This window comes from Hyperolius riggenbachi, chromosome 5 (genome assembly GCF_040937935.1).
Source record: "Hyperolius riggenbachi isolate aHypRig1 chromosome 5, aHypRig1.pri, whole genome shotgun sequence".
NCBI classification, from domain to species: domain Eukaryota; kingdom Metazoa; phylum Chordata; class Amphibia; order Anura; family Hyperoliidae; genus Hyperolius; species Hyperolius riggenbachi.
Window position 1 is genome coordinate 16900279 of NC_090650.1, and position 23592 is coordinate 16923870.

Genomic DNA, 23592 nt, shown 5'->3' on the forward strand with positions numbered 1-23592 from the left:
CCGCAGCACACCCATCTCCTGCTCGTAGGAAAAGTCGGAGAGCAGCCCGGGAGCCATGTGACTGAGATCATCTCTGGCAAGGCTCAGAACAAGAGCTCTGGATCTGCTTCCAGAAAATATGTGTAGTTGGGGCTGATCCGGAGCCTTGCTGCTTGAGATTCCAGTATAATCCAAGACTTATTGCTGTCTTACAGCCGCCCACGCCATCCGCTCATGAAGCCGCCCTGCGTCTGCTGCCTTCAGCTGCCACTGACTGACGGAAGACAGGCTCAGCCTTCTTTCCAGTTCCCATTCATGAAAGGAATCATCAGGCAATCTTAATCTAAATCCGATTTACTTACCTGGTGCTTTCTCCAGCCCCTCGCAGCTGTCTGTCCCACGCTGACATCTCCATATGCAGAGGTCCTCGAGGTCGTCCTTACTGCGCCTGTGTGAAGCGCCGCTGTCAATCAAGCCCATGTTGTCTGTTGCGTACTGTGCAGGGGTGGTGTGCAGTAGTTCCGGGCCTGTGTAGTACGCCGTGGACAACGTGGGCTTGATTGACAGCGGCGCTTCAAGCAGGCACAGTAAGGACGACCTCGAGGTCGTCCTCTCTCTGCACCGTGCGGGCCCCCTGGGCTGTGAACAGAACTGTCAGCATGGGACAGACAGCTGGGAGGGGCTGGAGAAAGCCCCAGGTAAGTAAATCGGATTTAGATTAAAGGACAACCAATGTGACATGAGATAGACATGGGCATGTACAGTACCAAGCACACATATAACTAGGCTGTGTTCCTTTTTTTTCTTTCTCTGCCAGAAAGAGTTAAACATCAGGTATGCCAGCGACAGTTTCTGTCTGGGTTGGGACTGAGTCGGACTATAGCGTAACCCTCACTGATAAGGAATTACAGCCATAAAACACTTTCCTGTCAGTGAATGGCTTCTGAGAGCAGGAAAGAGATAAAGAGTCAATAGTTGATAGATTTGAGCTCTGGCATACTTCAATGCATGTGTCATTAAGCAGAGACAATGAAACAGTAAAAACTTAAAAACTAGATTTAAATTTAAAATAAAAAGGTGGGATATCTAAAAAAAAAAAGTCATTTTTAGGGGGAGGAGGATAGATACAATTGTTTATCTCATCAGTTTATTTTCACATCGGATGTTCATTAAGATTGCCTGATGATTCCTTTACTCTACAATACAATACAATAACATTTGTAAAACGCTTTTCTCCCATAGGACTCAAAGCGCATAGTTGTGTCTCAGATTAATACAGGGTTGCAGGCTGAGTTGTGTTACAGAGGAGATAGTCATTGTTCATGAATGCCAGACTAAAGAGGTAGGTTTTCAGTTTAGACTTAAATGCTTCCAGGGACGGAGCTGTCCTGATTGGGTGTGGTAGGGAGTTCCAAAGTGTAGGGGCAGCATGACAAAAGGCTCTGTCTCCAAAGGTTTTGAGGTGGACTCTGTGGGTGACCAAGGTGTTACGTCCTTTTGATCTAAGATTGTAGGGGTGTGATGCAGTTGCAACAAGTCCTTCAGGTATCCAGGGCCCAGATTGTGCAAGGATTTGAATGTCAGTAAGCCAATCTTAAACAGAATTCTCCATTTTATCGGTAGCCAGTGGAGTGAGCACAGGGTTGGTGTTATGTGGCAATGGCGGGGTTGGCTCGTTAACAGCCTTGCGGCGGCATTCTGTACTAATTGCAGGCGGCGTAAGTCTTTCTTATGCAGGCCTGTGTAAAGGGCGTTGCAGTAGTCTAACCTTGATGTGACGAAGGCATGAACTAGGGTTGGAAGATCCTCTGAAGGAATTAGGTGTTTAATCCTTGCAATATTCCTTAGGTGAAAGAAGGAATGTTTCACAACAGCTGAGATTTGATTCCTGAAGCTTAATTTCCCATTAATCAGTACTCCCAGGCTGCGCACACAGTCTGAGTTGTTCAGGTCTGAGCTCCCTATCCTTAGCGGTGTTGGTTGAGACTGGGGCTGCTTTGCTGTTGCGCCCTGGCCCTCGATAACAAGAACCTCAGTTTTGTCAACATTAAGTTTTAGCCAATTGTTATTCATCCACTCCTGAAGCTCAGCTAAGCATGCGTTTATTTGTGGAGTAGGGTCTGTGACATCAGGTTTGAATGACAAATATAGTGGGTGTCATCAGCATAGCAATGATATGTCAGGCCATGTCTAAGTCCTCGATTCAATAAACGCCGGCATCTATGCATTCATTTTATCTTCCTGTTACAGTGCCACACATTCATTTAGATTCACGTACTAAGGTATGTGAATCGGAAATAATGACTGAGGACAACTTGTGGCCAAATAGTTAATTACACCAAAATACGCTTTCTATCTAATAAAAATCTCAACACTGACTTTTATAGTTAACTATTTCTCTCCTACACTCTCACATAGTACCCAAACTTTTTTTTTGTATAGGAAAAAAAACATTTAATGAAAAAAAATTACATAAGTAGTTACCTTAGGGACTGAACTTTTTTAATATTTATGTCACGAGGGTATATTACTGCTCATTTTTAATTTACGGGCTTGTAATTAGTGATGGACGAAAACTGAAAAAATGCACTTTTATTTCCAAATACAATATTGGCGCCATACATTGTACTAGGGAACTTTTTAAATGTTGCAATAACTGAGACAAATGGGCAAATAAAATGTGTGGCTTTTATCCACAGTAGAACAATTTATTTTAACACTATAATGGCCAAGAACTGAGAAATAATGCATTTTTTCAATTTGTTTTTCCTATTATTCAAATTAAAATGCGTTTAGAATAAAATAATTCTTAGCATACTGTACCTCCCAAAGAAAGCCTAATTGGTGTGAAAAAAAAAAGATGTAGATCATGTTGTTGTTGTGATTAGTTGTGATTAAGTTCTTGGTGAAAGAATGGGAGGAGTGCTGATGGGTTAAAATTGCTTTGGTCCTAAAGGGGTAAAAAACCCTCAGTGGTCAAGTAGTTAAGGTCCATATCTTTTTATCTATAATATATTCCTCCTCTTCCCTTTATTTCCCCCTCCTTCTAATGACATAAGACCGTGCACTTCCTAGTACTGACCTCAGTGGGAGTGTCTGAAGACTCGAGGAGGAGGGCGGGTAACGAATACACAAATAGCAAGAGAAGAAAAAAGAGTGAGGGAGGAAATGATGTCAGGATTAGCTTCATTCAAAGGTAACCAAGATGGAAACTGTCTAGAATAGGATTCTCTGCTTTTCCGTTATAAAGTACACAGGAATCATAACATGGACAGTACAATACGTGTTATGGAAGTAGAACTAGTATTTACAGTATCTAATTATAGCGCTTTGAGTCCCCAGGGAGAAAAGCGCTATATAAATATTATTGTTATATGTGTGTTTTTTATTTCTAGGTTAGCATGGGTGTCACTTCTTCTTCTTTAAACCAGTAGCTGTAATCCTGTCTGGTGCATCTCGGCGGAATGTCTGTTTACTGAGAGCTCTGAAGCCAGTGAAAATAATGCCTTCTGTCCCAGAATGCTCGGGGGGGGGGGGGGTTCATCTAAACAGCCTTGGTTAAGCATCCCTGGGACGGCGGGGGTTACAAACAATATACAGCTATATAAAGAAATAGGAAGTGTTTCTAATGCCGACACCAGGAAAACCAACGTAAAAGTGGCTACCCTGAATGATTTACTGGGTTCTGCTATATGTCATTACAGGGCCTCTTTAAAGCATATAATAAGAATTTCACCTTCAGTAACGATTCCAGTGAATGGAGGAGGTATACAGCCCTGAGTATGAAGTGAAATGAGCTTCCCTGCTGCTCAGTCATGCATCACATTAAAGGACCAGCAGGGAGACTAGAGAGGTCAGCAGATAGGAAGTAACTCCTGACATCGGGGAAGTGGGGGGGGGGTGGCTTCCTCCCGACACTTTTAGCAGTGGAAGTACTTATCTTGTACTTATCTTGTGTGTATAACTTTGGGACCATACAGTTGTCTTTGAGGGTAACCCCCGAGAAAGCACTTTATCATCATATCATATACTGCCTGTAACCTGAAGGTCATTTTAAAGAGGCACTCTAGGAGGCTGATTGATTATCCCACTGTAAAGGTGCGATTAGCAAGGCCACATTTGTGAGGAAAGAAGCAGCTGTGGTCAGCATGGGATAACTGTTCAGGAATCCCAGCCAATGGCGATGGAGAAGGCCCTGTCCTGCCAAAATATACTGTATACTGGGATGTGTTACAAACAATTTCCCTGACAATTTTATCATAATGTGACATTTTTTTTTGGTGCGGATCAAGGCTGGATTTATACTTCTTGTGCCCCTAGGCCAAGTATGTTGTGGCTCCGCTTAGTGTGTGGCAGCGCCCCTCCCATTCCATGTGCCACCCCCCTTGTCTATGTGTATCATGTGCATCAGCCCCTCCCATTCCCTGTGCCACCCCCTCTTTCATGAAGGGTTGTTATGGCGGGCATTCCACACTGTGAATTAACATTTCACAAAATTCTGCCCTTAAAGTAGATCCGAGATAAACTTTTACTCATTGCATAATTGTGTTCCTTTCATATAGTTTATAGGGCATTCCTCAAGCCAAATACTTTTTTTGCTTTGTGTTAATACACTAATTCCCTATAAACTAAACAAGCCACGCCCACAGCTCCTTTTGTGCCTTGGCACTGTAGCAAGGGCTTATGGGAGATCAGTCTGGACAGGAGGAGGAGGAGGTTACTAGCCATTGATTTCAGAGGAGGGAGGAGGAGACTGAATTTACACACAGGCAAGCTGATAGCATCTCCAGCCCTCAGCCTGTGACAATGTGACAAACAGAACATGGCTGCCCTCATTGTATCACAGGAATAAATAATCATACACTTTTGAAGCTTTTTGCAGCTAGATATGCTGTGCAAACTATCTAAACTTTAGATAAGATCTATAGATAAGTTACTTGTTATAGTTTGTTTTTCATCTCGGATCCACTTTAAGTTAATGACTGAATCCAGATTCACTTAAAAGGAGTCCGAGGTGTGAGACTTCTGGAGGCTGCCATGTTTATTTCCTTTTAAACAATACCAGTTTCCAGGCAGTCCTGCTGATCTTCCTGGTCAGTAGGGTCTAAATCACAGACCTGAAACAAGCATGCAGCTAATCTTGTCAGATTTATCATAGACATCTGCGTGGTTGTTCAAGAGGAACTGTCGCGAAAATCTTAAATTTTAAAACACATACAAATAGGAAGTACATTTTCTTCCAGAGTAAAATGAGCCATAAATTACTTCTCTATGTTGCTGTCACTTACAGTAGGTAGTAGAAATCTGACATTACCGACAGATTTTGGGCTAATCCATCTCTCTATAGGGGACTCTCAGCATGGCTTTTATTCTTAAAGAGGAACTGTAACGACAAAACGGCCCCTGGGGGGTACTCACCTCGGGTGGGGGAAGCCTCAGGATCCTAATGAGGCTTCCCACGCCGTCCTGCGTCCCTCGGGGGTCTCGCTGTAGCCCTCCGTGCAGCGGTGACGCAATATTTACCTTCCTGGCTCCTGCGCAGGCGCTCTGATGCCTCTCGGCGCCGAAGTAGGCGGAAATACCCGATCGCCGTCGGGTCTGCTCTACTGCGCAGGCGCAAGTTTCCGGCGCCTGCGCAGTAGAGCGGACCCGACGGAGATCGGGTATTTCCGTCTATTTCCGTGCCGAAAGTCGCCACAGCGCCCCCGCTGGAGCCAGCAAAGGTAAATATTGAACTGACAGTCGGCACAGTCGCCGGCTGTTCGGAGGGCTGCGGCGAGACCCCCGTGGGACAGAGGACGGCGTGGGAAGCCTCATTAGGATCCCGAGGCTTCCCCCACCCGAGGTGAGTACCCCCCAGGGGAGGTTTTTGTTGTTACAGAGTCTCTTTAATAAAGACATTTCCTGTAAATGATTAATACAAAGATGCTGGCCAGCCTCCCTGCTCACCGTACACTATTTAGGCAGTTGGACAGAGCAACTGCCATTCACTAAGTGCTTTTAAAAATAAATAAAACCCTGAGAACCCCCCTACGAGAAGATTGACTAGTCCAAAACCTGTCGGTAATGTCAGATTTCTACTACTTACTGTAAGTGACAGCAACATAGGAGAAAAGTAATTTATGGCTAATTTTACTCTGGAAGAAATGTACTTCTTATTTGATGTGTTTTTAAATTTTAAGATTTTTGCGACAGTTCCTCTTTCAGGGTCTCTGGCTAAATGTATGAGAGGCAGAGGATCAGCAGGACTGCCAGGCAACTGGTATTGTTTAAAAGGAAATAAATATGTTAGCCTCCATATACCACTCACCTCAAGTTCCCTTTAAGGGGACCCACACACTTGTTGATCTGCCACCAGATTGACCATCAGGTAGATCCTTCTCTGATTGAATCTGATCAGAGAGGGATCTGTTGGCTGCCCACACACTGCACACAGATTTCCAATAGATTTTAGCATGTAATCTAATGGAAATTGTCCTCCCGTCTGCAGGCCGCCTCCCATGTTATGTGTCCCTACCTTGGCCCGTGGAGATTGTTGCAATCTCACCTGTCAGGACTCCTGGCTTCCTCCTCTTCTGGCATCTTTTCTTAATTGCCACCGGGGGCGCCTGTGCCACATGACCTCGCCACATGTAGTGACATCCGTGCATGCAGAGGTGTCACGTGGTACAGGTGACAATAGAGAAAGACGTGCAGCACGGAGGAGGTGAGGAGTCCTGCCGGTGTGACAGGTGACACCTGCAACTCTCGCCGTGGGGGGGCTATTGGGGATAGACCGGCTTCCAACATGTCCCATCTCAGCCGGAAGTCTATCAAAAGGATCTCTGGTGGACATGTTGCAAACTTCGATCTCTGCCAGATTTGATCATTGTGATCGATTCAGCTTGCTTTCTATGGTGAAAATCAAGTCATGTATGGACAGGACTGAACTTCATCCCAATCAGTATCTGATACCCCCTTTCCCACACGAAATCTTTACCTTTTCTCTAACAGATCATCAGGGGGCTCTGTATGGCTGATATTGTAGTAAAACCCCTCCCACAGAGTGATGTCATCACCATGGTCCTGACAGTTTGTTGTCTGTGACACTCGTTGCATTGTGGGAAATAATGTCTCTTTCCAACTGCCGAGCAATCAGTATCTCCCTCTGTGTATATAACTCTCAGTAACGAACATTCCGTACAGATCACCTGGCGGGACTAAAGATGTCACCAGTGCTACATTTCAGAATGTCAGTCAGGGAGAGGAAAGATTTTACAATGGGCAAACATTGAGTAAATAACCTATAAATGAATATTGTAAAAAATAAGCAATTTTATTCATTATGTTATTTTCACTACAGGTCCTCTTTAAGGATTGCTTAGCACAGTAATTACTAAATGATTTATCGCCGATGTGATAACAGGAAAAAGAGCTCAGAATCGTTATAACAGACTGGAGATAAGCTCAGTGAGTTGTGGCCATTGGCAGTTTTATGTCAGAGTGGATTTTGTTTTGGATAAGGCATACAATAAGGGGAAGGGGTCTGGCAGAGAATCCTTAAATAACCCAGGAATACCATAAATTGAGAATAACGAGGAATTTGCACATTTTTTACTACTTCCCTACCTTCTTCTTCCTCGCGGAGTGGCAGCCGCACATCCTCCGAGCTCCTCATAAAGGGCAGCATGTGTTTCCAGTCTGTGCTGACGCCAATACCTCTGTGTGCTGGCAGACAGGAAGAGGGGTAAGAATAGGCCGGTTCCCCCCTCTGCTGAGCCTGAGCACCTCCGCCGCACGCTCAGCCAGCAGCCTGGGAACCGCTCTTCAGTAGGGGCGGCCCTGTCTTAGAGAACTCACGGAGAAGCATGTGATCGGTTTTATCAGCTGATACATTTGTAAGGTTCTGATTTGCTGACTTCCTGGTTTAACACCTGATCATGACCAGCAAATCAGAGCCTTACAAATCCATCAGGTGATCAAACGACATGCTTCTCCATGAGTTCTCCTAGGCAGGGCAGTCTGTTGGAAGTAACTACCGTCTACCATACTGTAAAACAGCCGTGTGCATTGCCACTGGGCATGGACATGCCTCTCTTACCCATCGGATTCCAAAAGGCTAATTTAGAGATAGCTGGGCCACATTTCCGTCCACTAGTACAGAGGCGGATTTACAGTCTGGCTGATTAGCAGGAGAAAGAGCCATAGTCACATACATGCTCCTCCTGTACCTGGAAATATTGCCAGTAGAAAAGAGATGTCGAATTCCAGTCCCTGAGGGCCGAGGTCCTCGCACATATTTGGCACAGCTCAAATTAATTGACAAGAAGGGTGTGGTTCATCAAGTAGAACCTATTCCTCTGTCCATCCTTAGCACTGGCATGGATATGGGCCTCGAGCTTGGAGTTGGACAGCCCTACAGTAGAAGGACCTGGTACAGCATCCTCCTAGCCTCATTTAGCAGAGCAGCTGGGTTGGTAAGACCACACAGAATACGGTTTTCCCTTGGTGGGCACTGAGACAAACTTAACACAGGTTTGCTTTAGCTATCCAAGAAGCTATTTGACTTGAAATGTTTAGTTCCTCTTTGAAATGTAGCTGGTAATAATTTGCCTTGACTTCTCATGAGAGTGTACTGCAGAGGGTCTGCCAACCACGAGATATGTTTCCAGAGTCATCTGGCAATTGGCAGGAGTTGTGAGCCTGGCACCTTTGGAAATTCAGCGTAGGCCTACAAGGGTGGAGTTGTCGCAGGACTGGCCGTCCATTGTGTGTTGCGTCAAGTGATATTTCCAACACTTTCCAGTCTTCGAATCACTTCCTGTAGTTTTGTTCAAACAATGGCGCTTCCACTTGGGGGAAATTACAGATTCATAGTGACTTGTGATATAAATGTAATGTGGAGTCATGTGTCCTATTTTGGATCTCGGTACCAAGTGGGAATTTACAAGAGTTTCCAAAAAAAGTACTTGGCCGCTGAGTTAATTTTCTAAGAAGAGGGTGGAAGAGCTTTAAAGACAGCCCAGCTGGGATGGGAATTTATCACAATTACTACTGTTTGAAAAGATGTTGGGCACCGATGTTCGATCAACATGCGATTCGGTAGACACTGCATGTGTTACAGGGGATCCAAGAGCAGGCTCTGTGGACCTAGTCACAAGGGGTAGGTGTGGTCTCTCCCAGCATTTGGAGTCTAAGTGGTCCTGGGCTTCACTAGATCACCCTGCTAGAGATGATGGGCTACCACCGTCAGTGGACGACAGACTACTTGTCTGCCTGGTGGCCACCAGAAGAGAAGAGAAGGCAGTGGAGCACATGCAGAGTCAATAGCCAAGGCTGAGATCGAGGCAGGCAGCAAACTGCCAAGTCAAGATGCAGGCCAAGGCGGATAACTAGAAGAGTTGGGGTCACAAGCTAAGGTCACGACAGGCTGATAACTATCAAGTTCTCAGGCTGGGGTTATAGTGTGAAATCGGCAAATATTAAGGAACAGTTCAGTTCAAGAGACAAGGGCATACCAGAACTGGTAAACACAAGCTAACAGAACAATCGGCACTAACTGCTAATTGCTGTGGACTTTTATGGGTGAGGGGAATGTGTTTGGAGCTGCATACGCATTATTTGCGCATGTGAAAACTGAGGCATGTGTTGCCAGTCGTACAGATAAGTCGTACAAACATGGCATGGGTCCAAAATCCAAGCAGTCAGCCTCGGCTTCCAGCGAAGGCAGGAAGGAACCTACCAGTGCTGATTGGATTGCACATGCGCGTGCGGCGAGATGGCGAGCATGACGTCCAGCGAGATGGCGTGCTTACTCTTGCCCCGCTGTGACTGGCTGCGTTGCTGATTGGATGGCACATGCGCGTGCGGTGAGATGGCGAGCGTAACGTCCAGTTAAATGGCATGCTTACTTTTGCCCCACCCTGCTGGAATTAGCTGCGTTGCTGATTGAATGGCTCATGCGCGTATGGCGAGCATGACATCCAGCAAGATGGCGTCCTCACTCTTGCCCCGCACCGCTGTGATTGGCTGCATTGCTGATTGGATGGCACATGCGTGTGCGGTGAGATGGGGGGTGACATCCAGCGAGATGGCGTGCTCACTCTTGCCCCGCCCAGCTTTGATTGGCTGCGTTGCTGATTGGATCATCCACGTATGGCGAGCATGACATCCAGCGAGATGGCGTGCTCACACTTGCCCCGCACCGCGGTGTTTGGCTGCATTGCTGATTGGATGGCACAGGTGTGTGCGGCGAGATGGCAAGCGTGAAGTCCAGTGAGATGGCGTGCTCACTCTTGCCCCGCCCAGCTGTGATTGGCTGCAGTGCTGATTGGATAGTATCTGGACCTGCTGCGCGATGGCGACTGTGAAGTCCAGAGAGATAGCGTGCTCACTTTTGCCCCACCCAGCGTAGCCCGCGTCACCAGCTGGTAATAATAATTAATGTGGAAAAGTTTAGATGGGAGCTTTGATTATCGTATTGTTGGAGAGCTGTATTCTTTATGTTATTTAACATTCTCCTAAAATAGTTTTGTGTGACAGGCGCTCATCTCTGGAGAACGGGCTCTATACAATGGGACAGGAGTTTTATAGAAGCTCGGGTACATTCTGTTCTGTCCCGGCTTCCTCTCTCTGACTCTGGACAGGAAATCTTGCCAGGATAAGCCAGGAGATGCAGCTCTGGGGGGATCTCCACATACAGGAACCATTCATCTGTTTGCTCAAACTTTATAACTTCCCCAAACTTTTCTCTACTGTCTGACAAAGCGTCACCAGGATGTAAACATTATATAAGAGCAGCGAGACAGGCCAGCACTGCAAATCCCATTTACTGATACAAATAGCCCAACCATAATCATAGTCTAATGTCCTACCATATTATTATTATTATTATTTTTATGTAGCACTGACATCTCCTGCAGCACATTACAGAGTACATAGTCATGTCACTGACTGTCCTCAGAGGAGCTCACAGTCTAATCCTACCACAGTCATAGTCTAATGTCCTACTATATTATGATTATGTATTTATGTAACACTGACATCCAAGGCTGTGAAGTCGGAGTTGAGGAGTCGGAGTCGTTGATTTCATAAACTGAGGAGTCGGATGATTTTTGTACAAAATCCACAGCCCTGTTAAGTATGGGTCACACCCTCTCCTGCAGCCTGGGACACACCCTCTCCTGCAGCCTTGGACACACCCTCTCCTGCTGCGAAGGCCACACCCTCTCCTGCAGCCTGTGACACACCCTCTCCTGCAGCCTGGGACACACCCTCTCCTGCAGCCTTGGACATACCCTCTTCTGCAGCCTGGGACACACCCTCTCCTGCAGCCTTGGACATACCCTCTTCTGCAGCCTGGGACACACCCTCTCCTGCAGCCTTGGACACACCCTCTCCTGCAGCCTGTGACACACCCTCTCCAGCCTGTGACACACCCTCTCCTGCAGCCTGGGACACACCCTCTCCTGCAGCCTGGGACACACCCTCTCCTGCAGCCTAGGACACACCCTCTCCTGCAGCTTGGGACACACCCTCTCCTGCAGCCTGGGACACACCCTCTCCTGCATGGCGGGGCATTAATCTTAGGGGAGCTGCAGTGATGCAGCCCCCTCATGTCCAATTAGGAGAGGGCAACAAATGGGACTGTAGTGCAGGGCCAAGGCAGAGGCGAGAGAGGCTCCAGCCTCAGGGCGCAGTGTAGGAGGGGGCGCAAGGCAGAGGCAAGAGAGGCTCCAGCCTCAGGGCGCAGTGTATGAGGGGGGGCACAACTCACTCAGCTATCATTAGCCTATTGTGTTAAAAGCAGAGAGAAATAAGAAAAGGGGATACATAGCAGTGACTGCAAGCCAGATAACTAGAGATGAAGGTGTTGGGACCCTGGGCCCCCTCTTAGTCTAATAGCAACCAGTGTGTGACGGCTGGGGTGGAGGGATGGAGGGGCAGCACTGTGGTGTCTCAGCCTTGGGCGCTGGAAGAGCTTGTTCTGGCTCTGCCTGTAAGTACCTTATAGTGAAATACCCATGGCTGTGGAATCGGTACCAAAATCATCCGAATCCAACTCCCACTCCTCAATTTAGGAAACCATCGACTCCGACTAGGAATCCAAAATGGCTCAGACTCCTCGATTCTGACTCCTCAGTCTAATACTTACCAGGGCTGTGGTGGATTTTGTGCGAATATCATCCGACTTCCGACTCCTCACTTTATGAAGCCACCGACTCCATGTATTTAAAATTACTCCGACTCCAACTCCGACTCCACAGCCCTGGAAATACCTTACCTGCGATAAATATACATATTACATCTTTAGACTGTAAGGCTGATTGGCCAGGGCTCTCTTCCCCTTCAGTCTCACAATGCTGTGTAATGTGTGTGCACTTATCTTCCCACTTTCCTTCTGTAGGAAGTGAACTCGTTCCACTTTGGTTTGCACCTGAGCAGAGTGTTGCAGTCTCACCTGTCCTCCTGTGTTCCGCGTCTGGGGGAGGCCTGGGGGCCCGGGAGGAGGGGGCGGTTGTATGGTAGATTTCCTGGGTGGAACATGGTGTGTGCAGCTAATAGTTTTGATGAGAGAGGAGTCGATCTGGTGGCCATTGAGTAATGTATGGCCACATTAGGTAATGATGAGAAGTCGGGATGTACTGTAGCGGCCGCCATGGCTGTGCGGCAGGTGGAGTGCCGTGTCATCTACAGACAGAAGCAGTAGATAAAAGCGATGAGTCTATTAAGCCGTCTTTCCTCTGTATGATTAGGTGGATGTGTTTCTATAAACAGAGGATGTGCAGCACAATAGGAAGTGTGAATAAATGTCAACAATTATGTCTGCGAAGACACATTGACTTCAAGGGGTTTATCCTGAATAGCTGGAAAGGCTTCTTCTGGACTCTGAGAGCTCGCCGGGACTCTGTAAGCCGGGACTGTCTGTCATTGAGTAATAGATACCAGTGTCTGGACAGTATCTGGCGAACCACTGGATGCTGTTCACTAAACCGTGTGCAAAACCGTATTGATTTGTTATTGCGACTTCTTATGTGATTGGATTTGAGATAATCTTGACGATTCACCGATTTAGCTCGGCTGTAGGCTCTACGTAGATTTTTTTTCAGAATATCCACGTGCCCTAAATCTCTGTCTCAGTTGGGCAGCCTCGTCCTCGAACGTCTTGTCTTGAGAGCAATTACGACGTACACGTAGGTACTGTCCCATCAGGATGCCCCTCACAGTGTGTGGTGGGTGGAAACTTTCCGCATGCAGTAATGCATTGCTACCCGTCGTTTTTCTAAATAATATGGTCGAGATAAACCCATCCCTATCAATAGAAATAAAAATGTCCAAGAAGGGCAACCCAATGGGACTAGTCTCCAATGTCAATTCGCAAATTCCTATCATTGTGGTTGAGGCACTGTAAGAATTGTTCCATGAGCACGCGAGTGCCCGTCCACAATACCAAGACATCGTCGATGTACCTGTGCCACGCGAGTATGTGGCACAAGTACATCGCGAAGTTGTCATTAGCGAAAAAGGGAACGTTCCCAATCCCCCAGGTACAGGTTTGCATAAAACGGGGCACACGTTGTCCCCATCGCCGCACCTGGAGGTATAAGTCCCCATCAAACATAAATACGTTATTGTTAAGTAAAAATTGTAACAGGTCCAACAAAAAAATATTGTGGCCAGTATCCTGTGTCCCCAATTCGCTCAAAAAGGAAGCGACAGCCTGGACCACGGGGCCATGGGGTATGCTTGAATAGAGGGCCTCGACATCAAGGGAGTCCCGCCGGGACCTAAAGGTCCTCCAATACTTTTAACAAATGTGTGGTATCCTTGATATACGATGGTAAGCCATGCACATGTGGCTGTAGATGACGATCAATATAAATACTGAACTTTTCAGTCAATGATCCCCTTCCCGACACAATTGGTCGACCGGGTGGATGCTCCAACCGCTTATGCACTTTCGGAAGTGAGTAAAATCTGGGGAGAACAGAATGTTATACCTTTAAAAATATAGAAATTCTGTCATCTATCACCCCATTGTAAAAGGCATCATCGATAATTCCAGATAAACGACCTTACAATCAACTCTAGATGCCGAGACCCTCCTATAGCACGCCCGTTGGCCCAAGAGGTCCAGGCACATTGCCCGATAATCTAATGTGGTCATAATGACCACATTCCCTACCTTGTCAGACGATTTAACAGTCCAATCCGTATGTTCTATGAGGAAGTCCATCGCTTCACATTCGTCCGCAGTCAAGTTCGACAAGCCTTACCCCCCCCACACCCCCCCCCCCCCCCGGCCAAGCCCAGAAATGTCTCCTTCTACAGCCCGCATGAATGTTCGTATACCTACGTCACTTGAAAGTGGTGGAAATGTCCTAGACCGATTATATATACTTTTGTTAATTTCAACATATCTTGGTTGGATTGAGAGGGTTCTACTCACCTGGGTGAATTCCTCAGACTCTCTCCTGTCACAATGCCTTGAGGATGATTCAGGGCCTGTTTCCACTATAGCGTTGCGGAATCGCCGGCGAATCACCGCAGGCAAATCGCATGCGGTTGCGATTCCGCATGCGTTTTTTGCCGCGATTTCGCATAGGTAAGGCTGTATGCGAATTTAACCATGTCACTGCCTGTGTAAATTAACATTAATACCTATGCGAAATCGCATGGGGAAAACGCATGCGATTTCCCTATTAAATACATTGCGTGCGATTCGCCTGCATTCCACACGCAGGCGATATCTGAGGGCCCTACCCTGCAGATTTTTCTGCACAGAAAAACGTGCGGGGAAACGCACAAGTGGAAACAGTCCCATCCACTTGTACTGACTGTGCGAATCCGCATGCGGGCAACGCATGCGGATTCGCGATAGTGGAAACGGGCCCTTAGCCTCCAAAAATTGAGGTCCTCTAAGGCTTCCCGATCACTCTGTGTTAAGACATCTGCACTATCTGTTGGTGGTGGGCACTCATTATCACGATGGTATTGCATCAAAAATAATTTCCTGCAAAATAAGTGCAGATCCACAATAAACTCAAAATGATCTAATTGTTGTAGCGGGCAAAAGCCCAGGCCTTTACTTAATAGTTCTACCACCGATTCTGGCAACACAGTACCCGTGAGGTTAACTACCTGCAAACAGTCTTCAGCCTTATCCGGCCCATTCGTGGGTCCTGTTAGTCTAAAAAATGTCCCACCCACAGCTCCCACCCCTCTCCATCCTCTACCTCTGTCTCCTGTGTTCATTTCCGATTGTTGATTTTGGGAGGTTTTTGATGTATACTCTTTTTCTGTAAACGGGTTGGATAGGTGTGTTTAGGTTTCTTGTTTACATTGGTACCGCTAGAGGCAGAGGAGTCTCTGTAAGCCGGGACTCTCTGTAAGCCGGGACCATCTGTAAGCCGGGACAGTCTGTAAGCTGTAGCCACTAAGGCTGCACACGTAAAGATACGCCACGGCTGGATTTGATGCATTTTAAAGCAAACCTGAAGTGAAAATAAACTTACGAGATAATGATTTGTATGTGTAGATAAGAAATAGAACATTAGCAGCATAGAAAAGAGTCTCATATTGTTTTCCAGTAAAGGAAGAGTTAAAAAACGCCAGCTGTTATCTTTGCAAAAGAGCTTCTCTGAGGTATTCCACCCAACTGGGTCCAATGCAGTCCTGTTTTCTGAAGCGCTTAAACCGCCAGGAAACAGTGAGAGACAACTCGAGATGAGGTTGTACTGCAGGAAAGTTCAATGGTTCATTATTTCTGCTTTGTTTTATAGCTTAAAATACAGAGTGTGATTTGTAAACTGCAAATATAACAGAATGATGCGGTTATAAAAAAAAAAAAAGCGATATAATTGAAAATAAAAATATGAGACTCTTTTCTTTGCTACTAATGTTCTATTTCTTATCCGTACTACACATACAATTCATTATAGCATAGGGTTTATTTTTGCTTCAGGTGTGCTTTAACGGAGACACAGGAGAAATAATGGGTGCTGCCCTGTACAGCAATGTGGAGGTTGGCGGTGTGGACCTAAAGGGGGGGAGTCACGGGAAGAAACGTTACTTGGATATGGGGACGTTAGTAAGTACAAAAATAAATACTGAATTGATGCCACAAATATTCACAATCAATCAGTTTCCAAATAATTGTGGACTAAAATCACACGGAAGAATTGATGGGACTGAATGGAAAATGTTGGTGGATCAGAGTCGGCCCAGGGGCAGGAGCTGCAGTTGATCTTTGGCCCATAGCTTTGCACTGTATTGAACAGGGCGGTTCATTGGACTGTACAATAGATTCCCTGCTGGAATGTATTGAAAATCATTCTTCAGTGTATGGATGGTATAGATTCCTATTTGAATTGATCAACAACAACAACAACAAGCATCTGTAAAGCGCTTTTCTCCCGTAGGACTCAAAGCACATAAGCTGGTCTCAGATCAGTAATTGGTTGATTGTTAAATTTTGGTACAGAGGAGGATTCCTAGTCCGCAAATGCCCAGCTAAACACGTGGCTTTTTGAATAACTCCAGGGATGGGGCTGTCTTTAATGGGTGTGGTAGGGAATTCCAAAGAGTAGGGGCAGCATGACAGAAAGCTCTGTCTCCAAAGGTTTTGAGGTGCACTCTGGGAGTGACCAGGTTTATGGAACCTGCTGATCTGAGGTTCTGAGAGGTGTGGTGCAGTTTCAGCAAGTGCTTCATGTATCCAGGGCCCCAATTGTGTAGGGATCTGAATTTCAACAGTCCACTCTTTAAGAGTATTCTCCATTGTACAGGTAGCGAGTGCAGTGAGCGAAGATCAGAGAGGAATCGATGGTTTGGGACCATTTGGAAGAATTCTGTAGGTGTATAGCCTGCTTTATGGTACTAGGATGTGTGGGAGGAGGTGCCCCCAAAAAATAACAACAATTGTAAGAATTGTTAGAATGCATCTTACCTTGAGTGAGAAGTAGGGTATAAAAATAAATATATATTTTATTGGACCCTTGAAAAGAACAACAACTTTGCAGGTCTTACCTGCTTCTTCAGATTACGGTGTCTTTAGGTAGACGACTATAGACTTGGAGTACCAGTAGACATTTGGATTTTGACACTTTCGGGGATGGAGAAAGTGTAATTTTTCATTTTTCTCCTTGTTTTTCCCTTAGAGAATAATTACTGAAAATAAGTATCACCCACAAAAAGCCTACTCCCCCCTCCCCCCCCCCCCAAAGATCTAGCTCTTTTAGGTGTGAGAAGCAGTGATAAAGTTATGGCCATATACATGGAAGGCGCGCTGAAAGGTGAAAATGGCTCTTGGTGGTAAGGGTAGAACAGTCTGGGGGGTGAAGTGGTTAAACAATGCATATTGCCCGGCTCTCCTGCTGATCTATTTGGCTGCAGCGGTGTCTAAATCACACACCTGAAACAAGCCTTTGGCTTATCCAGTCACACTTCAGTCAGGTACATCTGATCTGCACGCTTGTTCAGGGTCTAAGGCTAAATGTATCAAGGTGGCCATACACACGATGATGGGCAGATTTGAGCAAGAGACAGATCTCTCTCTGATTGAATGTGATTGGAGAGAGATCTGTCAGCTGTCTATACAGCGCAGGCCGATTTCCATTCAATTTCTGCATGAAATCTGGCAGGAATCAGCCTAGTGACGTTGCATTGCTGCCCCGGCGCTGTCTCCCTTAGTGTAAAATGTGCCCGCCGCTGGCTTTGTCTGCTTCCGCACATACATGCGCACCACCTGGTTGCCATGGTTGTACACACGGGCACATGTGTGACGTCACACATGTGACAATGTTAAGCCGGCAACCACGTGAGACACGTGTATGGGAGGAAGAGTGCGGAGACCGACAGGTAAAGTATGGGGGAGGGGGCACATTTTACACTAGGGCGGATACCGCTGAGGGTTCCGTCGCGTGCGCCACTTGTCCCGATATCGCATGCTGTTTCCGATGCGCCCCCAAGCATGTCGGCCTGACATCTTGCAGCACGTTTGATAGACACTTTTGACCAATTTAGGCCCAATTTGAGTCACATCGTCGATGGGCATGCTCTTTCATCCAATTCGATTATAATCATTGAATCAGATGGTCGGTCGGCCACCAAGTAGCCTGATGTATGGCCACCTTTCAGGGCAAGAGGATCAGCAGGACAGCCAGGCAATCTGCATTGTATAAAAGGAAATAAATATGCAGCGTCTTCCCCAGGATCTTTGAGTCGGGTGCTCCACCCAGCTAATTTTGATGACCACCCAGCTGTCATCAGCTCACCTCCTCCTCCTCCTAAGCAGTGTTGCACTGGTCCTGCCTTCCCCCATCATGCCCCACCCGACTACTTTTTCTTTCCACCCTGCTGGAAAACATTTCTGGGGAGAACACTGAATATGGCAACCTGTCACTTCAGTTGTCCTTTAAAGTGTACTTGAGATGGGGCTAGAAAAAAAAATATATACATACCTAGGGCTTTCTCTAGCACCCTCCGGGCTGATTGATCCCTCATCGTCCTCAGTCGCCTTCTCCTTCGCCCGCAACTGGCCTCAATAACTTCCTCCAGTCGGGGCCAGTCGGATAATGCGTAGTCCAGCCAGGCGTGTTCCCCCGTCTCACACCTGTCGCCAGGAGCGTTCTGCGCCTGCGCAATAGTACTGGGCAGTCGCAGAGCGCTCCCGTCGACGTGAACGCAGCAGGAGCACACGTGTGGCCAGACCACGCATGCACAGTTGGCTCCACACCGGAGGACTTTCCGGGGCCAGTTGTGAACGAACGTAGAGGCAGGACAGGACAGCGTGGGGGCAATCAGGCTGGAGGAAGCCCCAGATATGTATATTTTGTCTTTTATTTGCCATCTCAGGTTACCTTTAAAGTCCTAACTCATTTTTTTAGCCTTCCTCCCATTCTAAAAGTTGGAGCTCTACTTTGAAACAAAGATGAATGAAATGAATAAAAACAAGTTCAGCAGAGAAGCCTGAGCGTCTGGTGTGTCTGGAGCGCTCCGACCTCTCCCGGCCTGGACCAGTTCTGCTCAGGAACTGTGTGTTGTGTCTCCAGACGATTTGCACCACCAGGAAGTCCCAGTCTTCAGAAGTGTCCCCCTTACTTTGCTCACATGTGAGGCAACAATAGAAAGTGCTCATCAATCACGTTGTGCTGCCTTCCAGGGAGGTGCTGGGAAAGTTACCTTGTAAAATAGCATCTAGAGGATTGTACAAATAGCTCCGCGCTCACAATAGGTGACCTTGAGGCTGCAGACGCTTTTTCCGAAAAGCATTATCCCTGCAGCGATGTGCGTGAGCAGGCCTTGCCTCAATCCTAATGCTGCACTCCCAACACAGCTGTGTCCCGTGCAGCACTGCGTGAGCATGGCCTTGCCTCAATCCTAAAGCTGCTCCCCGAACACAGCTGTATCCCCGTGCAGCATTGCGTGAGAATGGCCTTGCCTCAATCCTAAAGCTGCTCCCCAAACACAGCAATGTCCCCGTGCAGCACTGCGTGAGCATGGCCTTGCCTCAATCCTAATGCTGCTCCCCAAACACAGCAATGTCCCCGTGCAGCACTGCGTGAGCAGGCCTTGCCTCAATCCTGATGCTGCTCCCCAAACACAGCAATGTCCCCGTGCAGCACTGCGTGAGCAGGCCTTGCCTCAATCCTAAAGCTGCTCCCCGAACACAGCTGTGTCCCCGTGCAGCACTGCGTGAGCAGGCCTTGCCTCAATCCTAAAGCTGCTCCCCAAACACAGCTGTGTCCCCGTGCAGCACTGCGTGAGCAGGCCTTGCCTCAATCCTAAAGCTGCTCCCCGAACACAGCTGTGTCTCTGTGCAGCGCTGCGTGAGCAGGCCTTGCCTCAATCCTAAAGCTGCTCCCCAAACACAGCTGTGTCCCCGTGCAGCACTGCGTGGGCATGGCCTTGCCTCAATCCTAAAGCTGCTACCCGAACACAGCTGTGTCCCCATGCAGCACTGCGTGGGCATGGCCTTGCCTCAATCCTAAAGCTGCTCCCCAAACACAGCTGTGTCCCCATGCAGCACTGCGTGAGCATGGCCTTGCCTCAATCCTAAAGCTACTACCCAAACACAGCTGTGTCCCCGTGCAGCACTGCGTGGGCATGGCCTTGCCTCAATCCTAAAGCTGCTCCCCAAACACAGCTGTGTCCCCATGCAGCACTGCGTGAGCATGGCCTTGCCTCAATCCTAAAGCTACTACCCAAACACAGCTGTGTCCCCATGCAGCACTGCGTGAGCATGGCCTTGCCTCAATCCTAAAGCTGCTACCCAAACACAGCTGTGTCCCCGTGCAGCACTGCGTGAGCATGGCCTTGCCTCAATCCTAAAGCTGCTACCCAAACACAGCTGTGTCCCCATGCAGCACTGCGTGAGCATGGCCTTGCCTCAATCCTAAAGCTGCTACCCAAACACAGCTGTGTCCCCATGCAGCACTGCGTGAGCATGGCCTTGCCTCAATCCTAAAGCTGCTACCCAAACACAGCTGTGTCCCCATGCAGCACTGCGTGAGCAGGCCTTGCCTCAATCCTAAAGCTGCTACCCAAACACAGCTGTGTCCCCGTGCAGCAGTGTGGGGCAGAAAAATTCCCTCAATAGTTCAAGTCACTTAGAAACGAAACCTATAGAGTACCTCCGGTATAACAGACAAAGCATGTTATGACCGCCTGTCTTATGCTGTAGGAAAAGGGGGAGGGGTCCTCAGCATTAAATACTTACCTGATCCAACATGATCAGGTCTCATAGAGGGAAAGAGGCGCCCAGGTTGGATAAAAACTTCTAAAAACAGTTTAAAAGTGAAAAAATAATGAGGTATCTTACCTCAATGACGAAATCCTTGTAAACGTTCAAATTATTTTTATTGAGCACATGCAACGCGTTTCGCGGGTCTGAGCCCGCTTCCTCAGGCCAATACAAGTGCCAACAGACAAATATCAATCGGCATGGGGAGCCGCGGAATTGCCCCGGCCCACCGCTGGGCCAGCAGCCACCAATGAAGCTGCGGCTGCCAGGCTCACGTCTGTGTACTGTATTTAGTAGTTTGCTTTCTGTGCTTTGTGGATATTCACTGGTGGAATGTAATTTCTATGTCAATTAACACCAGATCTGTATCTTGTAGGAAAATGGTGATCACCACAAGTGAGGAGAAGAACCACAAGGACGATATGAAGCTGGGTAAACACAATTATTACATATTAATACAGCAGTAAATCCTATCACTGTCTTCCTATCACTATCACAAGTCGTATCACTGTCACTGGCTGTCCTCAGAGAAGCCTACAATCTAATCCCATCTTAGTTATGTTTTAATGTCCTACCATATTATTATGTGTTTATATAGCACTGAAATCTTCTGCAGCACTTTACAGAGTACATAGTCACGTCACTGACTGTCCTCAGAGGAGCTCACAATCTAATCCTACCATAGTCATAGTGTAATGTCCTACCATATTATTATTATGTATTTATATAGCACTGACATCTTCTGCAGCACATTACAGAGTACATAGTAATGTCACTGACTGTCCTCAGGGGAGCTCACAGTCTAATCCTACCATAGTCATAGTCTAATGTCCTACCATATTATTATTATGTATTTATATAGCACTGACATCTTCTGCAGCACTTTACAGAGTACATAGTCACGTCACTGACTGTCCTCAGAGGAGCTCACAATCTAATCCTACCATAGTCATAGTCTAATGTCCTACCATATTATTATTATGTATTTATATAGCACTGACATCTTCTGCAGCACTTTACAGAGTACATAGTCACGTCACTGACTGTCCTCAGAGGAGCTCACAGTCTAATCCTACCATAGTCATAGTGTAATGTCCCACCATAAAATTATTATTATTATTATTATTATTATGTATTCATACAGCACTGACATCTTCTGCAGCACTTTACAGAGTACATAGTCATGTCACTGACTGTCCTCAGAGGAGCTGACAATCTAATCCTACCATAGTCATACTGTAATGGCCTACCATATTATTATTATGTATTTATATAGCACTGACATCTCCAGCACATTACAGAGTACAGAGTCATGTCACTGACTGTCCTCAGAGGAGCTCACACTCCAATCCTACCATAGTCATAGTCTAATGTCCTATCATATTATTATTATGTATTTATATAGCACTGACATCTCCTGCAGCACATTACAGAGTACATAGTCATGTCACTGACTGTCCTCAGAGGAGCTCACAATCTAATCCTACCATAGTCATAGTGTAATGTCCTACCATATTATTATTATGTATTTATATAGCACTGACATCTTTTGCAGCACTGTACAGAGTACATAGTCATGTCACTGACTGTCCTCAGAGGAGCTCACAATATAATCCTACCATAGTCATAGTGTAATGTCATTCTCTATTATTATAAAGTACTAGCTGATGTATTTGGTTGTTGTTGGGTCCAGCCACTTTTTCTAACCTTGATACAGAGTAAGTCAATGACCAAGTCTGTGAGCTTTGGGGTCCTTGGCATCAATAATGTGAGAATGGAAGCAGTTGAAATTTTCCCAATAAAATTAAACAAATGTGGTTGTTTGTGGCTCTGCCCCTTTTCAGAATTGTACCCCCCAGTCACCCAATTACCGACTGTAGCAGGATTGAGGCCTCTGCTATTGACAGTGTATGAATGGCAGCAATTTATATATTCCCCTTGAAAATCAGTTTGTGAATATTAATTGGCTATTTTAGGCTCCACCTACTGTCCTGAATATTAATCCCAGTCACCCAGTGACCAACTGTGCAAAGTTTGAGGACCCTGTTATTAACAGTGTAAGAATAGCTGCAGTTTTAATTTTCCCATGTAAATATGTGATTGTTGCTGGCTCTGCCCATTTTTATAACATTGACACACAGTCACTCAATGATGAAGTTTGGGATCTTTGCGGTCCTTGGCAGTTTACATTTTACCATTGAAATCAATCAAACAAAGCTGTTTTAGGAACCCAGTGATCGACTGTAGCACATTTGAGGCCTCTGCCATTAACAGTGTAAGAATGGGAGCAATATTCACCCTTAAAATCAATAGGTGAATTTTGATTGGCTGTTGTAGGCTCCACCCACTTTCCTGTATATTCATACCAGTTACCCAGTGACCAACTGTGCCAAGTTTGGGAACCCTGCCATTAAGGGTATAACAGTGGCTGCAGTTTAAATTTTGCCATTTATAGTTTTGGTTGTTGTTGGCTCGGGCCACTATTTGTAACCGTGACCTACAATCACTCTATTACCAAGTTTGTGAGCTTTGGGATCCTTGGTATCAATAATGTGAGAATGTACGCAGTTTATCAATCAAACAAATGTAATTGGCTGTTTGTGGCTCTGTCCCTTTTCTGAATTTGAACCCCAGTAACCTAATGACCGACTGTAGCAGGTTTGAGGCCTCTGCCATTAATAGTGTAAGAATGGCAGAAGTTTAAATATTCCAATAAAAATCAATAGGTGAATTATGATTGGCTATTGTAGGCTCCACCCACTCTCCTAAATACTTATTCCATTCACCCAGTGGCCAAGTGTGAGAACCCTGCCATTAACAGTGTAAGGATGGCTGCAGTTTACATTTTCCTATTGAAAATGAATTTCTGAAATTTGATTGGCTGTTTTATG

General features: G+C 46.4%; 1 protein-coding gene across 1 annotated transcript in view; it reads left to right on the top strand.

Moving 5' to 3' along the window:
- The window catches only part of MINDY4 (MINDY lysine 48 deubiquitinase 4), a 167868-nt gene that overhangs the window by 30008 nt on the left and 114268 nt on the right, over window positions 1–23592 (top strand). Inside the window, exon 6 of the mRNA XM_068235119.1 lies at window positions 21078–21133. Coding sequence (XP_068091220.1) covers window positions 21078–21133 — 56 coding nt within the window. The remainder of the gene's footprint in view (window positions 1–21077; window positions 21134–23592) is intronic.